General features: G+C 46.4%; 1 protein-coding gene across 1 annotated transcript; it reads right to left on the bottom strand.

Annotated features, from left to right (window-relative positions):
• Positions 1–1,586: 1,586 nt before the first annotated feature.
• CDHR5 (cadherin related family member 5) lies at positions 1,587–14,583 on the bottom strand. The gene is made up of 14 exons (XM_071428097.1): positions 14,453–14,583; positions 14,088–14,263; positions 13,078–13,128; positions 12,653–12,745; positions 12,427–12,525; positions 11,185–11,295; positions 10,660–10,836; positions 10,215–10,305; positions 8,946–9,043; positions 8,408–8,614; positions 7,794–7,910; positions 7,217–7,289; positions 5,065–5,225; positions 1,587–4,203 (listed from the first exon to the last, which is right to left on the bottom strand). The coding sequence occupies exons 1-14, from the start codon at positions 14,529–14,531 to the stop codon at positions 3,616–3,618; spliced, it is 2,121 nt and encodes a 706-aa protein (XP_071284198.1). The 5' UTR covers positions 14,532–14,583; the 3' UTR covers positions 1,587–3,615.
• Between the last annotated feature and the right edge of the window lie 248 nt (positions 14,584–14,831).

Below are 14,831 nucleotides of genomic sequence, written 5' to 3'. Positions count from 1 at the left end.
GGCCCCGCCCCTGAGCCCCGGGACCGCCCCTGAGCCCCGGGACCGCCCGGGACCATGGTGTTGATGTTGTGGTTGTTTCTCCATCACATGGGCAAGAAACTTATGTGGGACCTAGCAGGGATGGATACATGGCCTTGTATCTCCCTAAGAAATCTGTTATTTTTACACCTGAACAGTTAGGATACTTATGGTACTATAAAACCCATAACACCTTCATAAAGATGTATAAATCCAAGCAGAACACAAGTATAATATGGTGTCTTACATGTTTCAGCCATTCCATTAAGGCTTATCGTACAAGTGTTTATCTCAACTTCCACAAATCAAGGGGAAACCCGACACTCCCATCTCTGTCCTTCATTACAGCAACCTCTCTGTGCAAAAAGGATACAATTTCTGTCCCAGTACTGCTACTGGATAATTTCTGCAGCCTCAGTTGTTGTTATAGCTCAAAATTTGTTCCTTGGAATTTGATGGTGAACTGCTGTTATTGTTGATTGGATAAAATATGTATTTATAAAAAGGAAAGGCCATAATTTGCTTAAAAGCTGTTTGATGGAGTTGATCCTGTTTCTTTAAAATTCTATTTACTGCTTATGTCAGCTTTATTTCCATGAGGACTCAGCAACCAACTCATGAAAAAATATATCGCACAAACTGGAATAAAATCTAATTTACTTTCTTTTTTGAAGGAAAAGGAATCCCTTTTGGAGCTAAGGCTGCTTAATATTTAAGGGGAATCAAGTTAAAGCAGGTCTTTTATCTCTGACTGTTTTTCATTTGGAAGTTTATAGATGCTAGATCATTCTGCTATCCTACATACAAAGAGAAGGGTCTCAGTTCTCTTCCATCCCTTCAAAACTAAACCAAGTGTCCTCCCTACTCTGGTAAGCCATGTGCCAGAAGCATTTTTCTCTCAGAGGCAAAAAAAAGCAAAGGGATGCATTTGCTGTCAGTTATGCCAATGACACGTGATGAAATCTGTAAGGTTATTCAGGTCTAAATGGAGACAGAATTTGAGCAGAAATTAATTTTCAGACACCTGGGAATTTTTCAGTCTGTTTCTGTTACTTCCTGCAGGTAAAATGTCTGTATTTACTTGATTTTTCCAATTCCCTGCTTGCACCTGCTGATTTCAATTCAGTTTTAGAGTTTCCCCTGGCAGCTGAGAGGCTTCTTTTCCTTCTAGAGGCTAAAATGAAGGTGAAACAGGCACATGCCAGGTCTGTGTTACATCAGGAGAGGGTGCTCGAAGCTGGCAAGCCATGAGGATCCTCTCCCTTGGCATCTGTGCCACTCCCAGCTGTAAAACCTCAAATCCACACTTACCACAGCCACACTGAAATTGCTCTTTCTCCCCATGCAGATTTGCTGACCAGCTTTTTATAGCTTTGCATTACAAGTATTAAAAAAGTATCATTCTAAGCTGGTACAGAAATAAAAACAGAGCTTGGCAGGGGATGAGGTGAAAGAGATTTCTTATATCTACCTGTAGAGTTAAACTTCCAAAAGCACTTGAATATCTTTGGAGTGTAAGGATGAGACCTTCAAGGTATGTAGATATTTATTTGCCATCAAAAACCACTTAGGCTGATCCAATTTTCTAAAAACATTTCTATCAGTACATTTTTCTTTCTTATGCAGATATTTATAAATGAACATGGTTGCTGTACAAGGATGCAAAAACTCTGTCACCCCTCCCAGCCTCAGCAGACAAACCAACCCATACAGACAGACAGAGTTCAAGCTCACATGGACTTGAACTTAAAAGGTCCAATTTTCTTCTTCTTCCTTAGACAGTTTTCTTAATTTCTTTCCAAAAAGACAAGAGTCAAGAACACAGGATCTGGAGGCTTTAACAGGCAATGGCTGGAAGCAGCTGAGCTCTGCCTCCTGCCAAGTTTTATTATTGTGTTGTGCTTCTCCTCACAACAACCACCACTTCCACAGACACAATATTTACTAAACATCATCTCCTTTGAAATTAAACACCCATAACCCTGAAAAACACCAAATCCCGTGGCTGTATGCACTGATGAGCCCTAGGAGAAAACAAAGACTGTTTTGATGGGATCAGTCCCATTCCAAGAGCATGGGAAGCACACTGGTGAGGGGAAGGAAAGCACCAAGAGCTGAACACAGTCATAGGGAGCTCATAAATCAGTGTGCCAGCAGAAATCCAGAGTACCCAGCAGCAGAGGGAGTGCAGACAGCAGAGCACTGACAGGAATGGACCACACACAGCACAGCCACCAAGGAAACGGAGCAGGAGAGAAGCACTCCAGCTTCTCCCCACATCAGCAACCCTGCCACGAGCAGCATCAGCACGGGGGGCAGGCTCCTCCTCAGCCTTGCTGGTGGCCAGAGGTGTTGGGTTAGCAGTGAGCAGCTGCCAGACAGTTCTCATAATCCTGTGGAAAATGCTTCCTGGAGATAGCCCAAAGCTGCTGGAAGGATTCTTCATATGGCAAACACTGGCTGCACTCCCCACCCTCCATTACCGCACTGTAATTCCTGGGCAAACAGCTTTGCTGCAGGAAGTAGGAAAACTTCCCAGGTCCTGGGCTTGATCTGCAGCACAAACACATCTCCTGAAGTCCTGGAGGCCAGGGCAGCATTCCTCAGAGACAGGAGAGCAGGAGTGAGCATGGGAACACTGGGACAGGGACATGTATGGCCCAAGAGGATAAAAGCCTCCCTGGGAATCACACATGCTCTGATGTTCCTGCAGATCCCAGCAGTCACTCTTTTGTTTCTTTCTCCAGGAGCAGCATAAATCTTGTGCTGATGATCAGAAGATGCAAATGCACACAGCCATGCTCTCAGCTGGTGGAAACCAGCCCAGCTTTTGGCTGCCAGCTGGGGAAGAGATTATTTGATGGGAGATGCAAACCTAGACAAGAGCATCAAATATTTCCTTCCCTCTGCTAGCTAAAAACAGAGTGCTGACTTGGCATTTGAAGGCAATATCTCAGGAGCTCTTTGGCTGACAGATAACAGATAGACAGCTAAAGTACTGCACAATTAGTGGGTTTATGACACAGAAGATTGATGACAAAGTCCTTCATGTGATCAGTCCGTGTTTACCAGTGACAAAGGAAACAGCAGGTCCTGAGTGTGGAACCTCCTGCTGGCAGGACAAGGGCCTGGTGGAACATTCCAGATATTTGTGCTGGGAGAACAGAGCAGAGCCAAGCCCTGAAGTCAGAGCACCTGCAGGCTTGGAGGGACTTGCTGACCCCTGCTGTACCACACCTAAAGGGAAGAGCCAAACAACACTGGACTGCTCCTGTGAGCTGGGCCGGCTGCTGCCAGGCCAGGTCAGCTGCAGCTGTGCTGAACCTGCAGCCAGTTTAGGAAAGGCTGTGCCAAGGGACCCAGGGGGAACAGGCAGGAAGGCGGAAAGATGAATTGCTTCCCCTGAAAATCCTAAGTGATATTCCAAGCTCTCACTAAAGGGTTAAATTAGCTGTAATCTCTTCTGGCCTTATTTGCTGCATTCAGACAAGCAGGACAGATAACCTCACCCTTCTGCATTCCAGTTTCCCCCCTGGGCTTCACGTCAGCGAAGGAGCTGAAATTGTCCCATTTTTGGGGGTGTGTACCCAATTTCCTTTACATCTCAGTGTCATCTGTCCCTGCACCTGTGTGAGACATGTTGGCTGTCACCTCTGCTGCTGGGAGTGACGAGTTCTCTGAGGAAAAGGACACTCCCAGCCCTCCGTGGTGACCATCTGTGTCAGAACTTTCTTCCTCCTCCTCCTCATTCTTCTGCATATCTTGGTCACTGTCATCATCATCATTATCATCATCTGTTGCATTGTCCTCAATCACTTCAACCCTTTCTCCAGCCTCGGGGTCCACATCGGTCTTAAACCACACAGCTTTGTAGCCATCATCTGCCACGTGCCTGTCTGTTTTGAGGATTGACTTCACTTCTTTCTCCTGTCCAGCCTCTTCTTCCTTTTTTTCCTCTTCCTCTTCCTGGTAAAAGATGACAGTGGAAGCTATGGAGCCCTTTGGGACACTCTCTGTTTCCTCTGCACTGGAGAAGTGTGAGGCAAGTGCTAGCTGCTCTGGCACAGGAGTCTCTGCCTGGACACTGCTGCTTTCTGATGTCTCATGCTGCTTGGTGCTCACATCTGGCTGTTCATCTTCCTGGTAATATTTGTTCTGGTGACCCTCAGAGATTTCCTTGGAAAGCTACAGGAGGAGAGACACATTGTGACTGTAGGAACAGGAAAAGAAATGGGGAGCAGGAGGGAAGGGCTGACTGCAGTGACTGAGCTCCTGCTCAAGAAAGTTCAGCTTGGTTTGCAGTTAGACCTATTTGAAGCCAGGGAAAGATGCAGATCCCTGGAAGAGACATTTTTGATTGGCTCCATTTCTGGAGATTTCTCAGATAAGCAGGCTCATTCTCCAGGAGGGCTGAGCACCAGCACCACACACGTGGTGGTTTGTACCCAGCTCATTCTGCAGTGGCATTTCCCTCACTCAGGGTGAAGGACTTTTGTTACTCACCTGAGCTATGTGCTCTGCTCTCAGGTCTAGGCTCCTGGCAGGCCCAGCCTATGGCACAGACCAACAGCTGGTCAGACAAACTACACCCTAAACTTGCAGTGACCAACCTGCCAGGGACCTGAGAGGTCCAAAATTAAATAGCTCAGGGGTAGACAAGTGTCTGAGCCCGGGCTTTGGGATCAGATATGAAGGAATTCTCCTCTCCTTTGACTATGGAGGATGAACTGTGGTTTATACCTCAGACAGGGGTTTTTCAGAGACCGCCCCTAATGTGCCATTTTATCCTAGATTTTGTTCTTCATGGAGCTGTGGTGCTCTCCTTACCATGTCTGCTCATCATCCACCACACAGCTCCTGCCTCAGGGGCAGAAGGAACAGCAGCAAACACCACCAAAGTGGTACTACCTCTGCAGACTTTGTCTTGGGATTGATTCACCACCTTCACACAAATGTGTGGTACTTGGGCAGCCCATCCATATTTCAAAGCTTCCTCAGATCCCACTTTCTAACTCTTAAAAGTTCAGGTACAAACAAGGCACTTACCTTTTTCTTCACCAGGTATGTGAAAGGTTTTCTGTGCCATCTACTGGATTTCCATACCAGCACTCCAAGGAAGACTAAGGCAATTAACAGCAGTGCTGCTAATGTGCCCCCTAAGATAGCCATGTCCTGAGCAGAGTACATCTTGTCAGAGGGGGTTACAGCTGCGAGGAAAACAAAGCAGTGTTACAAAGCCAAAAACTGGCAGGCAGCATTTTCCAACAAAACCCTTCACTGTGGGAGAAGCTCCAATCAATTTTTGAAAGGCAAGGAAGCATCCTGTGCTTCAGAATGTGACAATCATATATCTGATACCAGAGAAAATCTTTTTTTGCTGTCCTAACAGCAGAGGGCTTCTTTCTTAATTACACACAATATTGTCATTTCCAATAAATCCCATCAAGTGGAAATAGCAGCCATTTACAGGACAGTGACTTTTACCCTATGATTTAACTAAGTTAATAAATACCTGACTGCATCAGGCAAGCTGATGCTACATGGAGTAGTTATTTAGTTCTTTGACTTTCCCAGTTCACCCTTTTACACCAGAATGCAAAAAAGAGGTTTGATTGTACGTCTGTGTGTGAAAATTCAAAACTTCCTTTCATCTGGAACATCCTCTCCAATACAGATGAGCACATCAAAATAAGAAACAAAAAACCAGAATGGGAAATAGGAAAAGCATTAGAAGGTCCCCAGATCAAGAAAACCTTTCTTGCTCTTTTGTTGCTGTAGCAATATTGCCCAGTCTGCTCAGGAGCAGCTTCTGCTTCCAGCCACTGGTCAGTGTCAGGTGTTTGTACAGAGATTGACACCAGAGTGGAAAGACAGTACCTTTCTCAGCTTTGCTTGCTGGTGGTGGGATTCTTTAAATTTTCCAGTTTCATTGTGTGTGTAAATGACTCTCATTAATGATTAATGAAACAAGGTTTTGTTCTCCTGCTGACCTGTTTATTATAATGGAATTGGAGTATTTCCTCTGCATTTGATTCCACCCTTAGTTTATCATTAACACCTCAGCAAGGGTTTAGGACTTCAGGGAATTTTTGCTGCTTAATCCTGTCTCCTGGGGAGCTGCAGCCCACAGAGAGTCTCAGAGCTGTGTAATTCTGCATATTCAGCAGCACCATTGCTTGGTGTGGCTTAAGCAACAAAGGCACAATTTCAGAGTTGCTCAGAAGTGTTGGCGCATGCTTGGAGCATTTGTAACTCTGTGAGCTCACACGTGGACTAGTTTTATGCTGGGCTGTGCCCTGGAATGGGGGTTCAGTGGTTTTTAGCTGTGAAGTAGCACTGCCTTTAGGGAATCCAAATTTACACCCAGGAACTCACTTGTTTTTCCCACCCCACAGTGGTGGTGATCAGAGGGTGAAGTCATAGAACTTCACTCACACATCATTGTGAAGAATCCAGTGGAGTCTGGGCATTGTCTGCCTATCCTGAGATAAAATTTCATTGCTATTGGTTCAGCTTAACTCAGAGCATAAGAAGTTTCATGAACTTCAATCCTAATTTATTTATAAGACCAATGTAAGAGTCATTTCTCAGCAGTATGGAAGTGTGGGCTGATTTCACATTGACAAGGTTAAACAGTAGCCAGAGGGTTATGTATGAAGCCTCATGTCTCCCTTATTACTCATGGACTGTTTCTCCCTAAGACCATAAAATTCTGGTGTAAAAGACCCTGACCTGTCCTGACCTGAGTAGAAAAGCCTTGGCTCATGGGCAAGCCTGGCTTTGGGGTGTGTCAGCTGCCCTCTGCTCTGCCTCAGACAGGCAAGAACATTGCAGTTTTCTCTGTGTGTGGATAAAAAGGAGCAATGATGTACCAAGGTCTCCTTTGCCATGAAAAGACATCCTGGCTTACTTCCCAGCATGATCCAATTTCAGTTTTAGCTTTGAAACAACAAGAAAAGACACTCCAATACACAGCACCACTAAAGTCTCAGGAGGCTTTTCAAGGCATGTGGTGACTGCTGTGAGAACGTTGAATGTATTTTCTCTCTTAAAGCCACCACAGAACCTCCTGTAGGGTTGGGGTTGGCCTCAGCCCTGGCCCACAGACTTCAGCAGATGACCCATCATGGCCAATTTGCCACAGAAATAGAAAAGACTCTCCAGAGTGAAAAACAGACACCCCCCCACCCCAGCCTACCTGTGGCAAGGATGACCTCCACCACAATTATGGTGCTTGCCTCCTGAAGGCTCAACACATCTTTTCCAACAGCCTATGGGAATATGGGAAAGAGATGGCTTAGGGACTTCCAGATCTCCAGCTCACTCTCAAGGTCTGTGGGGGGCCCTTGTACCTTGTCCCTGTTGTCACCACAGCTGTTCACTGTGGCTGGACAGCCTGGTCACAGGGGAACAAGAGCTCTGAGGATTCCCTGCCCTGGGAGTGGATGAGCTGAACCAGGTCCCTGCTCTGTGTTCAGCTCCAGCATGGTGCAGAGCACAGGTTCTGAGGCAGTGTGGGGCAGAAACAGCAGGTGCTGGCACCTCTGTGTGCCTGCCTGTGAAACCTGGCAATGCTGGGGCCAGGCTGGTTCAGACAGCCCCACAGGACATGGCACAGTGCCAGGCAAGCCTTAGGCAGGCATGTGGACAAAGGGAACATCCAGCTTCTTACAAGTCTAGAGTTATTGACTGCTTATTTAACTCAAGCAAAAAGGAGGATTTGGATTCCTCCTTTCCACACACCCCTGGTAAAATACCCAAGAAAGGTGCCCTACCTGGATGGTCACAGTTCCTGGGGACTCCAGCACCTTGTTGGTCAGGATGAGCCCATCCTTGGTTGCGATGAAATCGGTGCTGTTTTTGAGATAGTACTCGATGTTGGGGTTGACTTTCTGAAAGGCCAGAGAGAGAGTGGGTGATCAAACCACACTGTTCTTCACATGCATCTTCCCAACAACCCCTTGGCAGGATCTGTCCAAAACACCTGAGGTACAACCAGATGTGGAGAGTAACAAATAAAGCTGGGCTGAGCAGGTGAGAAAGGCTGAACTCAACTGCATTCACCCTGTCGCTCAGAGGCCAAGAACATATCACAAAAACATTTAAAAAAGTAAAAATCCCAAGTCTTAATCCAGTTTGTGCTGGCAATTTTAGTACTTGCCCAAGCAAATGATGTGTGTGGGACTGGCTTTGGAAGAGGGGAGTCCAGCAGCTTCTCCCCATGACATTACACCATAAGTGATTCTGGTATCTGTGCAATTTCCAAGTGAATATAACATGGAACACTAGAGGACAACATGTGTTTGCCTCTCCACTCCTCCCCCCCTAGTGTTTCCTGATCCTGCTTTAAGCCTGAAGCAGTGAGACAGAGCACAGAGCAGTTTCTTACATCAGGGAAATCCTGATCCATTGCTGTTATCACCAGGGGGGTGGAAGGATCTCCAGCTTGGTAGACGAAGCTTCTCTGGGGCAGCCCAACAAACACCGTCCCGTTGTAGACCCCCTTCTCAAAGTAGGGTGGAAAGTTGCTTTTAGTGATGACCTTGATCTCTACAGTGGCTACAGAGTATTTCCTTACATTGCTGACCTGGGTGGCCTGGAGAGGAAGAGAGAGAGATGCCAGACTTCTGCTCCTGATGAGACATGAAAGGACAGGCTCAATCTGAAGCTTTCATCAAATCAGCAGAATGTGCCCAGGGTGAATTTCATTTGCTGTCTCCACCCACACCTGAGGGGAAACTCTCAACTGCTGCAGGAGCTTTGCTTGTGGGTTGGTGCAGGACCAACCCACAGGTCAAACACTGGGCCCTTCAAAAGAAAGGGAGTAACTGAGTTATTTTTGAGGTCACTGACTCCTGTCACAGCCAGGCTGCTGCTTCCTGGAAATCCAGCTGTGCTGGGTGGGTGGCTGTAATGTCATCACTTACCATAACTTGCAACAGAAAGGTATCTGGGGAAGTCACTATTTTGTTCATGGTTAGATTCCCTGTGTCTGCATCCACTGAGAACACATTGTTTGTATTCCCTAGAGAAAATGCAAAGACAATTCAACCATCAGATTCCTTCATAAAGTGACCTGGAGCTCACAGACTCATTCTTCCACATCTTAGTGAAAATATCCTCAAGGAATTTTCCTTGGGTAAATACCATTTACCCAAGTTAAAATGCTGCTTTCCTTACCTGCCTGGCTGCTCCAAAGACTGGGAGTGATGGCCAGGCATGTAGAGGGACACATTAGATATGTGTGAATCCAATTAAATGAGGCAAGACAACAAAGCTTTGCTTTTCCAGTAGCTAGGCCCACAGACTGTCAGTCTAAAGTATAATAAATGCCCAGAGCCTCTGATGGAATTTGAGGACTGAAAATCTCCATCCAGTTCCCGGTCTGCTCTGGGAATGTTTATTTCTCTCTACTGGTTACAAAGGGAATGTAGACACAAACCTTCTATTTATGTACAGGTAGAAATCAGATTCCTACATCTGTGTGGGAATAATAAAAATACCTATGCTGGATACATGTTGTAAGATAAGCAGAATTTTTAGTTCTGTTCCTCACTCTGAGACACTGTGGGTTCTCTGTTGACAGGGATCTGAGTCACTGACTGTGGGGAGTGAGGCCACACTCCATCCAAGTGCCAGTGGAATTTAATGTTTTTTAATACATTTGGCATCAGGAGGATGTTCACAACTGTGCTGGCATGAGGCATAATAGGTAAAGGGAGAGGAACTTCACTTGACCAATATGACCTTTGCCTTGATCCTTTTGGAATCAAGACTAAAACAGAGCAGATGAGAAAGTTACAATGTGTTGGGGAATAAAAACATAATTCTGGGCAATGAATAGAGATTAGGCTGATAATGGGGGAATTTTAGGTACAGCTCAAAGACTGCATGAAATTAGCATGACCAGATTGACAAAATCACAGCTAAAAGTTTAAACATAAAACATGTCACATCTCACAAAAAACCAAAATCTTTTTGAAACTGATTTCATTGAGATTGTTTTGTGGGACTGCAATTATTTTTTTTCTTCCTCTCTGTACGGTCTGTTTCTTCTACTTAATCAACAGCATTCTGTGGCTCTAGTTATATTTCTGTGGCAGAAACAGAGGGGTAAATCCCAGGCCCTCTCTCTTGGCAGGTACCACAGGAGACAAGAGCAATGTTCCTTGTGGAAGGTGACAAGGTCTACTCACCCCCAACAATCCTGTACATGATCCTGTCATTGATGGTGTAGTCAGGGTCGACAGCATAGATGGGTCCTGGCTCCAGGAGGAGCAGGTCTGTCTGCAACAGCAAGGCAAACAATCACACACCACAAGGACCAGATCAGCAACTGCAGCTCTCCCAGCCCAGGGCAGATCCCATGGCTCTGCCTGGACAGAATGGGATTTATTGCTGAGAGGTGTCTGTGACAGGGTGAAGGTGAGACAGCTTGCGCTGGTGTTCCAGCTCTTGCCTCTCCTGTGATGTGCTGTAGGAGCAGAGACAAGCAGTGCTGCTTGGGGTGGGGGATGACAAAGGCTCCCTGTTCTGCTGAATCATCTGCATTATACTGGAGACCAGCACAAGTTCATGGAAATGGCTCAGTGCTTCCCACTGGGAACAGCCCAGGGGCACTGTCTGAGCCCTCCTGCTCACCGACATCTCGGAGATGTTGACCCTGCCGGAGTAGGGGCTGCTGATGCAGACGCTGGTGTCATTGTAGAGCTGGGTGCAGGGCAGGAACCAGGGTGCCCGGGTGTCACTCTGCTTGATGGTGATGGTTATTGTTGCAGTGGCCGTGTTGGCCGGCTCAGGGCTGGTCACAGGCCTGTCCTGCCCCCAGGCAAAGCACACTCATGAGACACAAGTTTCACTGCCAAAACAAGGACCCATCTGCCAAAAGCAGTGGACTGGGGCCCTTTAGCCATTGTCACTCCATTCTGTTTAATTAGAAATTCATGTGAGAGTAGCTAAAGCAGTAAGTTATCTTGTTCTGCTGACAAAAGTGGGCTGACTGCAGGTCTGTCACTAGAATTATGGAGAGGGAAAAGCTGCTCCAAATGCACCCCCCTCCAGTCTCCACCCTCCCTCCTGTTATCCCAGAGATGTCCCATCCAGACTCATCCTTCAGATAAGAGGGACCATGCAAACGAGGCATTCTGTTCTTCCCAAACCACTTACCCTTGCATACAAGAGCAACGTTGCTGAATTAAATTTGTCATAGTCCAATGCTGTTTGTAAATAAATTTCCGGGTTATTAACTCCTCTTATGGCAAAATAACCGTCTGTGTTCTGGCAAGGGAAAAAGAAAAATCCTATAGCAGACTCAATTACAGGCACATTCCAAATCCTGCTCATTGTTATCTTTGTCATCCTAACTGGACCTTTAATCCTGGGAACCTGGATGAGGAGCACTGTAGGAATGTCTGATCTACTTAATTTTTGGCACTGCACACTGGAGTTGCCTAGCTTGTCAGAAAGTTTTGTTCTTGTGAATTTCCTCTCACAGAACACCTGCTTTGACTGCCCACCTGCTCAGCAGCTTCTGAATTAAATCTATCACCTCATTTATTTCCTATATTTAGCAAGTTGCCTACAATCCTTGGTTTTGGGTCCCTAATAGCCAACAATCTCACTTCCATGCACAAAAAAGGTCAAAGATGGCTCAGCCTTTGAGAGCTGGCAGGATCACCTGCCTTAGCCTAATACAGCTGGACTGAAAGAAACTGTAAAGCTGAGTTGAAGTATCATGTGTTGCATTTTACTCTATAACCTTCTGCATTTGCTTTGGTTCTCCTTTAATCTTATGCCTCTGAATTTCTAAATCCCTCTGAATTTACACCAATGTGAATGCAAAGTCTGATCCCAGAGCTGAAAAACTGGTGGTTTCTGTTCACAGAAACTTAAATTCCTGGGGATATAGAGGTAACAGAGGCACTGTCTGCTCTCTCCACAACACTTTTCAAAGATGCAAACATACATTTGGTTTTTCTCTTGAATTTCCTTTTGATTTTAGTTTACAGCCAGCCCTTGCACTCTAGGCTGGCATTGGTTTAACTGTGTGCACAATGCATTTCCTGTGCTGCTGTTAGCAGCTAGGGCAAGGACTGCTTTCCCCATCAGACTCAGTGCAATTCTGAGCTCCCTGAGGTACAAAGGTCTCCTGATATGTTTACAGATCATGCCAACAAGACTTCCCTCAATCATTACAGCTCTGAACATTATAGATGAAAGTTTAATCTGTACAGTGCATTAGAAGTGTGAGCCATAAGAGAATTCAATACCTGCCAAATTGATGGCTCTGTTCTGCTAAGCAAATCAATGTTTGAGTTTTGTAAAGGTTGAGTGAGTTAAATGTAGTGATCTTCTCCTCAAAGCTGGGGCTCTTCTTCAGAGCTACTGTTTGTCCCCAGAGCTGCTCACCTGCACTGTAGTGGTGAGTTCATAGTAGATGGTGTCCAGGTCAGCATCGGTAGCAGTTACTTCTTCACGGGCTACAATGACTGTGTCCACTTCTGTATCCTGAAAAAAACACATTGTTGTAGTTATTGTCTGTGTGAAATGGATTGAAGTCCTCTCCCTGCTGACCCTTCCTCAGTCCCACAGCACTCAGTGAGCAGTGCCCTCTTCCCTTCCCAAAACCCCTTACCTCTGGGATTTGCCTGGTGATGTTTGGCTGTGGAAACACGGGGGGGTTATCGTTCTCGTTCAGAATGGTGACTAGGATTTGCAAGGAATCGCTCTGCAGAATGGGCAAATCAAAGAATCAAAGACAAAAATAGACTATTGGGGCTGATCCTGCTTTGCACAGTGACCAGAGGGGATGGTGTAAGGATGGGGGCCAGATGGGGCTGGGGTTTGCAGCCAGCCCATGTCCTGGGCAGGACTGTGGGCTTGCTGCCACCTCCTCCCCACTGGCAGAGCCTTGGGACTCTCTGTGGCACTGAGAACAGTGTGTCTGTTCACAAGAGAAGGACATCTGCCCATCCCAGTGTGAGGATTAGGAAGAGCAGAGGGAAGCAGGTGCTGCCTGCAATGCCTTGTCGCAGGGCTCAGCCATGGGAGAGCACTCACCTGGCCAGCAGGGTCCTTGCAGGTCAGGGACAGCAGCAGTATGGGGTCTTCCTGCATGAAAAACAAACCCCCTCACTGTAGAAACAGCCCAAGAGTACAGCCTCTGGCTAAATTAGTCAAATTCATGCTTTGCTGAATCAGAAATGCTGCTGGGTTTATCTTATTTTCAGGTCTTATCTAACTTTTCCTTTCTTTCCTTAATGCTGGGATCTTGTTTTCTTGTTTATGATGATATCAAAGCAGCCCCATCTGCCAGGCACTCTCCCTTCAATTCCTGTAAGATGTTAGCAGAGCTAATCTACCATTCTCTCTCACCTCAGGTGAATTCAAACAGATTTCTTTTAAAATTGAATAAATCGGAAACATTCCATGCAGCAAGTACGGTGACACCTGTGGGGTGTTAACTCAGGTTGTTGCTCTTCACTCCAGTAAAAGTGGGTTTTTATATTGAAAGGGAACTTAAGGATGCCTGTGGCTGTATACAGAGCACTCCAGGGAGCTAAAATAAGGTAGCAGCCACCTAAGTGAACACAATGACCTTTTATACTGCCTTTCTGCTTCACACAAGATGACAGAATCCCAGAATGATTTGGGTTGGAAAGGGCCTTAAAGCTCATCTCATTGCAACCCCCTGCCATGGGCAGGGACACCTTTCACTAGCCCAGGCTGCTCCAAGCCCCATCCAGCCTGGCCTCAGACACTTCCAGGGATGGAACAGCCACAGCTTCTCTGGGAAACATGTGCCAGGTCCTCAACACCCTTACAGTGAAGAATTTCTTCCCAGTATCCCATCTAACCCTGCCCTCTGGCAGTTTGAAGTCAGTCCCCTTTATCCTGTCATTCCAGGCCCTTTAAAATGGTCTCTCTCCATCTTTTTTGTAAGCTCCCAAATTCACACAACTGAAATAACTTATTTCCTCTAGAAACAGGTCAAGAATCCCTGGAAACCCAAGACTCCAGATTGAAACTCATTGCACCCCATCCTTACAGCCAGCCAGCTGAAGGTTTACCTCATAGTCCACACACTTTGTCAGCTGCAGCTCGGAGCCCTCAATGGTGAAGAATTGGCCATCGGGGTAACTGGGATCAATTGTTAGGGTGTACCCTGGCTGCACATGGATGGTAGCCACCACAAGAGGACACTCATTTTCAGGGACACTCGGGTTGTTGTTACTGACAGAACATCCTGGAAAAACATATAAATAAGATGCAAAATTGCCCAAGGATTCACACTGTGAAGGAGCTGGGCGAGAGCTGTGGTCACAAGCTGTAGAGCAAAGGGGTCTTGGAGCACAGCAACCTCCCACCTGTAACAGGGCCACCCCCTCCCATGGGAGACATTCCTCAAAGACATGGACCCTGTGAAAGAGCTTACCTGGTACCTGTGCCGAAATCTGTGCCAAGAGGGGCAGCAGGAAGAGCGCAGACATGAGAAGCCAGTGAGGAATAGCCATGGTGAGCTGCCAGTTGCTGAAAAATCCCTTTTTCCAACTAAGCTGATCTCCCTGTTCTGCCCTGTGCCCTGTTTGCGTTCACCACTTTATGGCACCAAGAAACACCAGCTGGCTGTGGATTGCTGTGGTTCAACCTTTGCCTCTTTGCCCCATTGGATGACTTATTGAAGGATTTACCAGTCATGGAACATGATGACACATAAATCCTTGCTGCTTCTTTTTTCTCTGGATCTTTCTTATCCTAAACTCCCTGTGGCAACAAGGATATATTTGAAGCAGCTCAGAACTCAGAGCCAAGCC

Source organism: Agelaius tricolor, unplaced genomic scaffold (assembly GCF_023055355.1).
Source record: "Agelaius tricolor isolate 1412-34295 unplaced genomic scaffold, bAgeTri1.0.p SCAF_5, whole genome shotgun sequence".
Taxonomy (NCBI): domain Eukaryota; kingdom Metazoa; phylum Chordata; class Aves; order Passeriformes; family Icteridae; genus Agelaius; species Agelaius tricolor.
The sequence above is the reverse complement of the archived record's forward strand: the minus strand, read 5'-3'. Positions and strand labels throughout refer to the sequence as shown.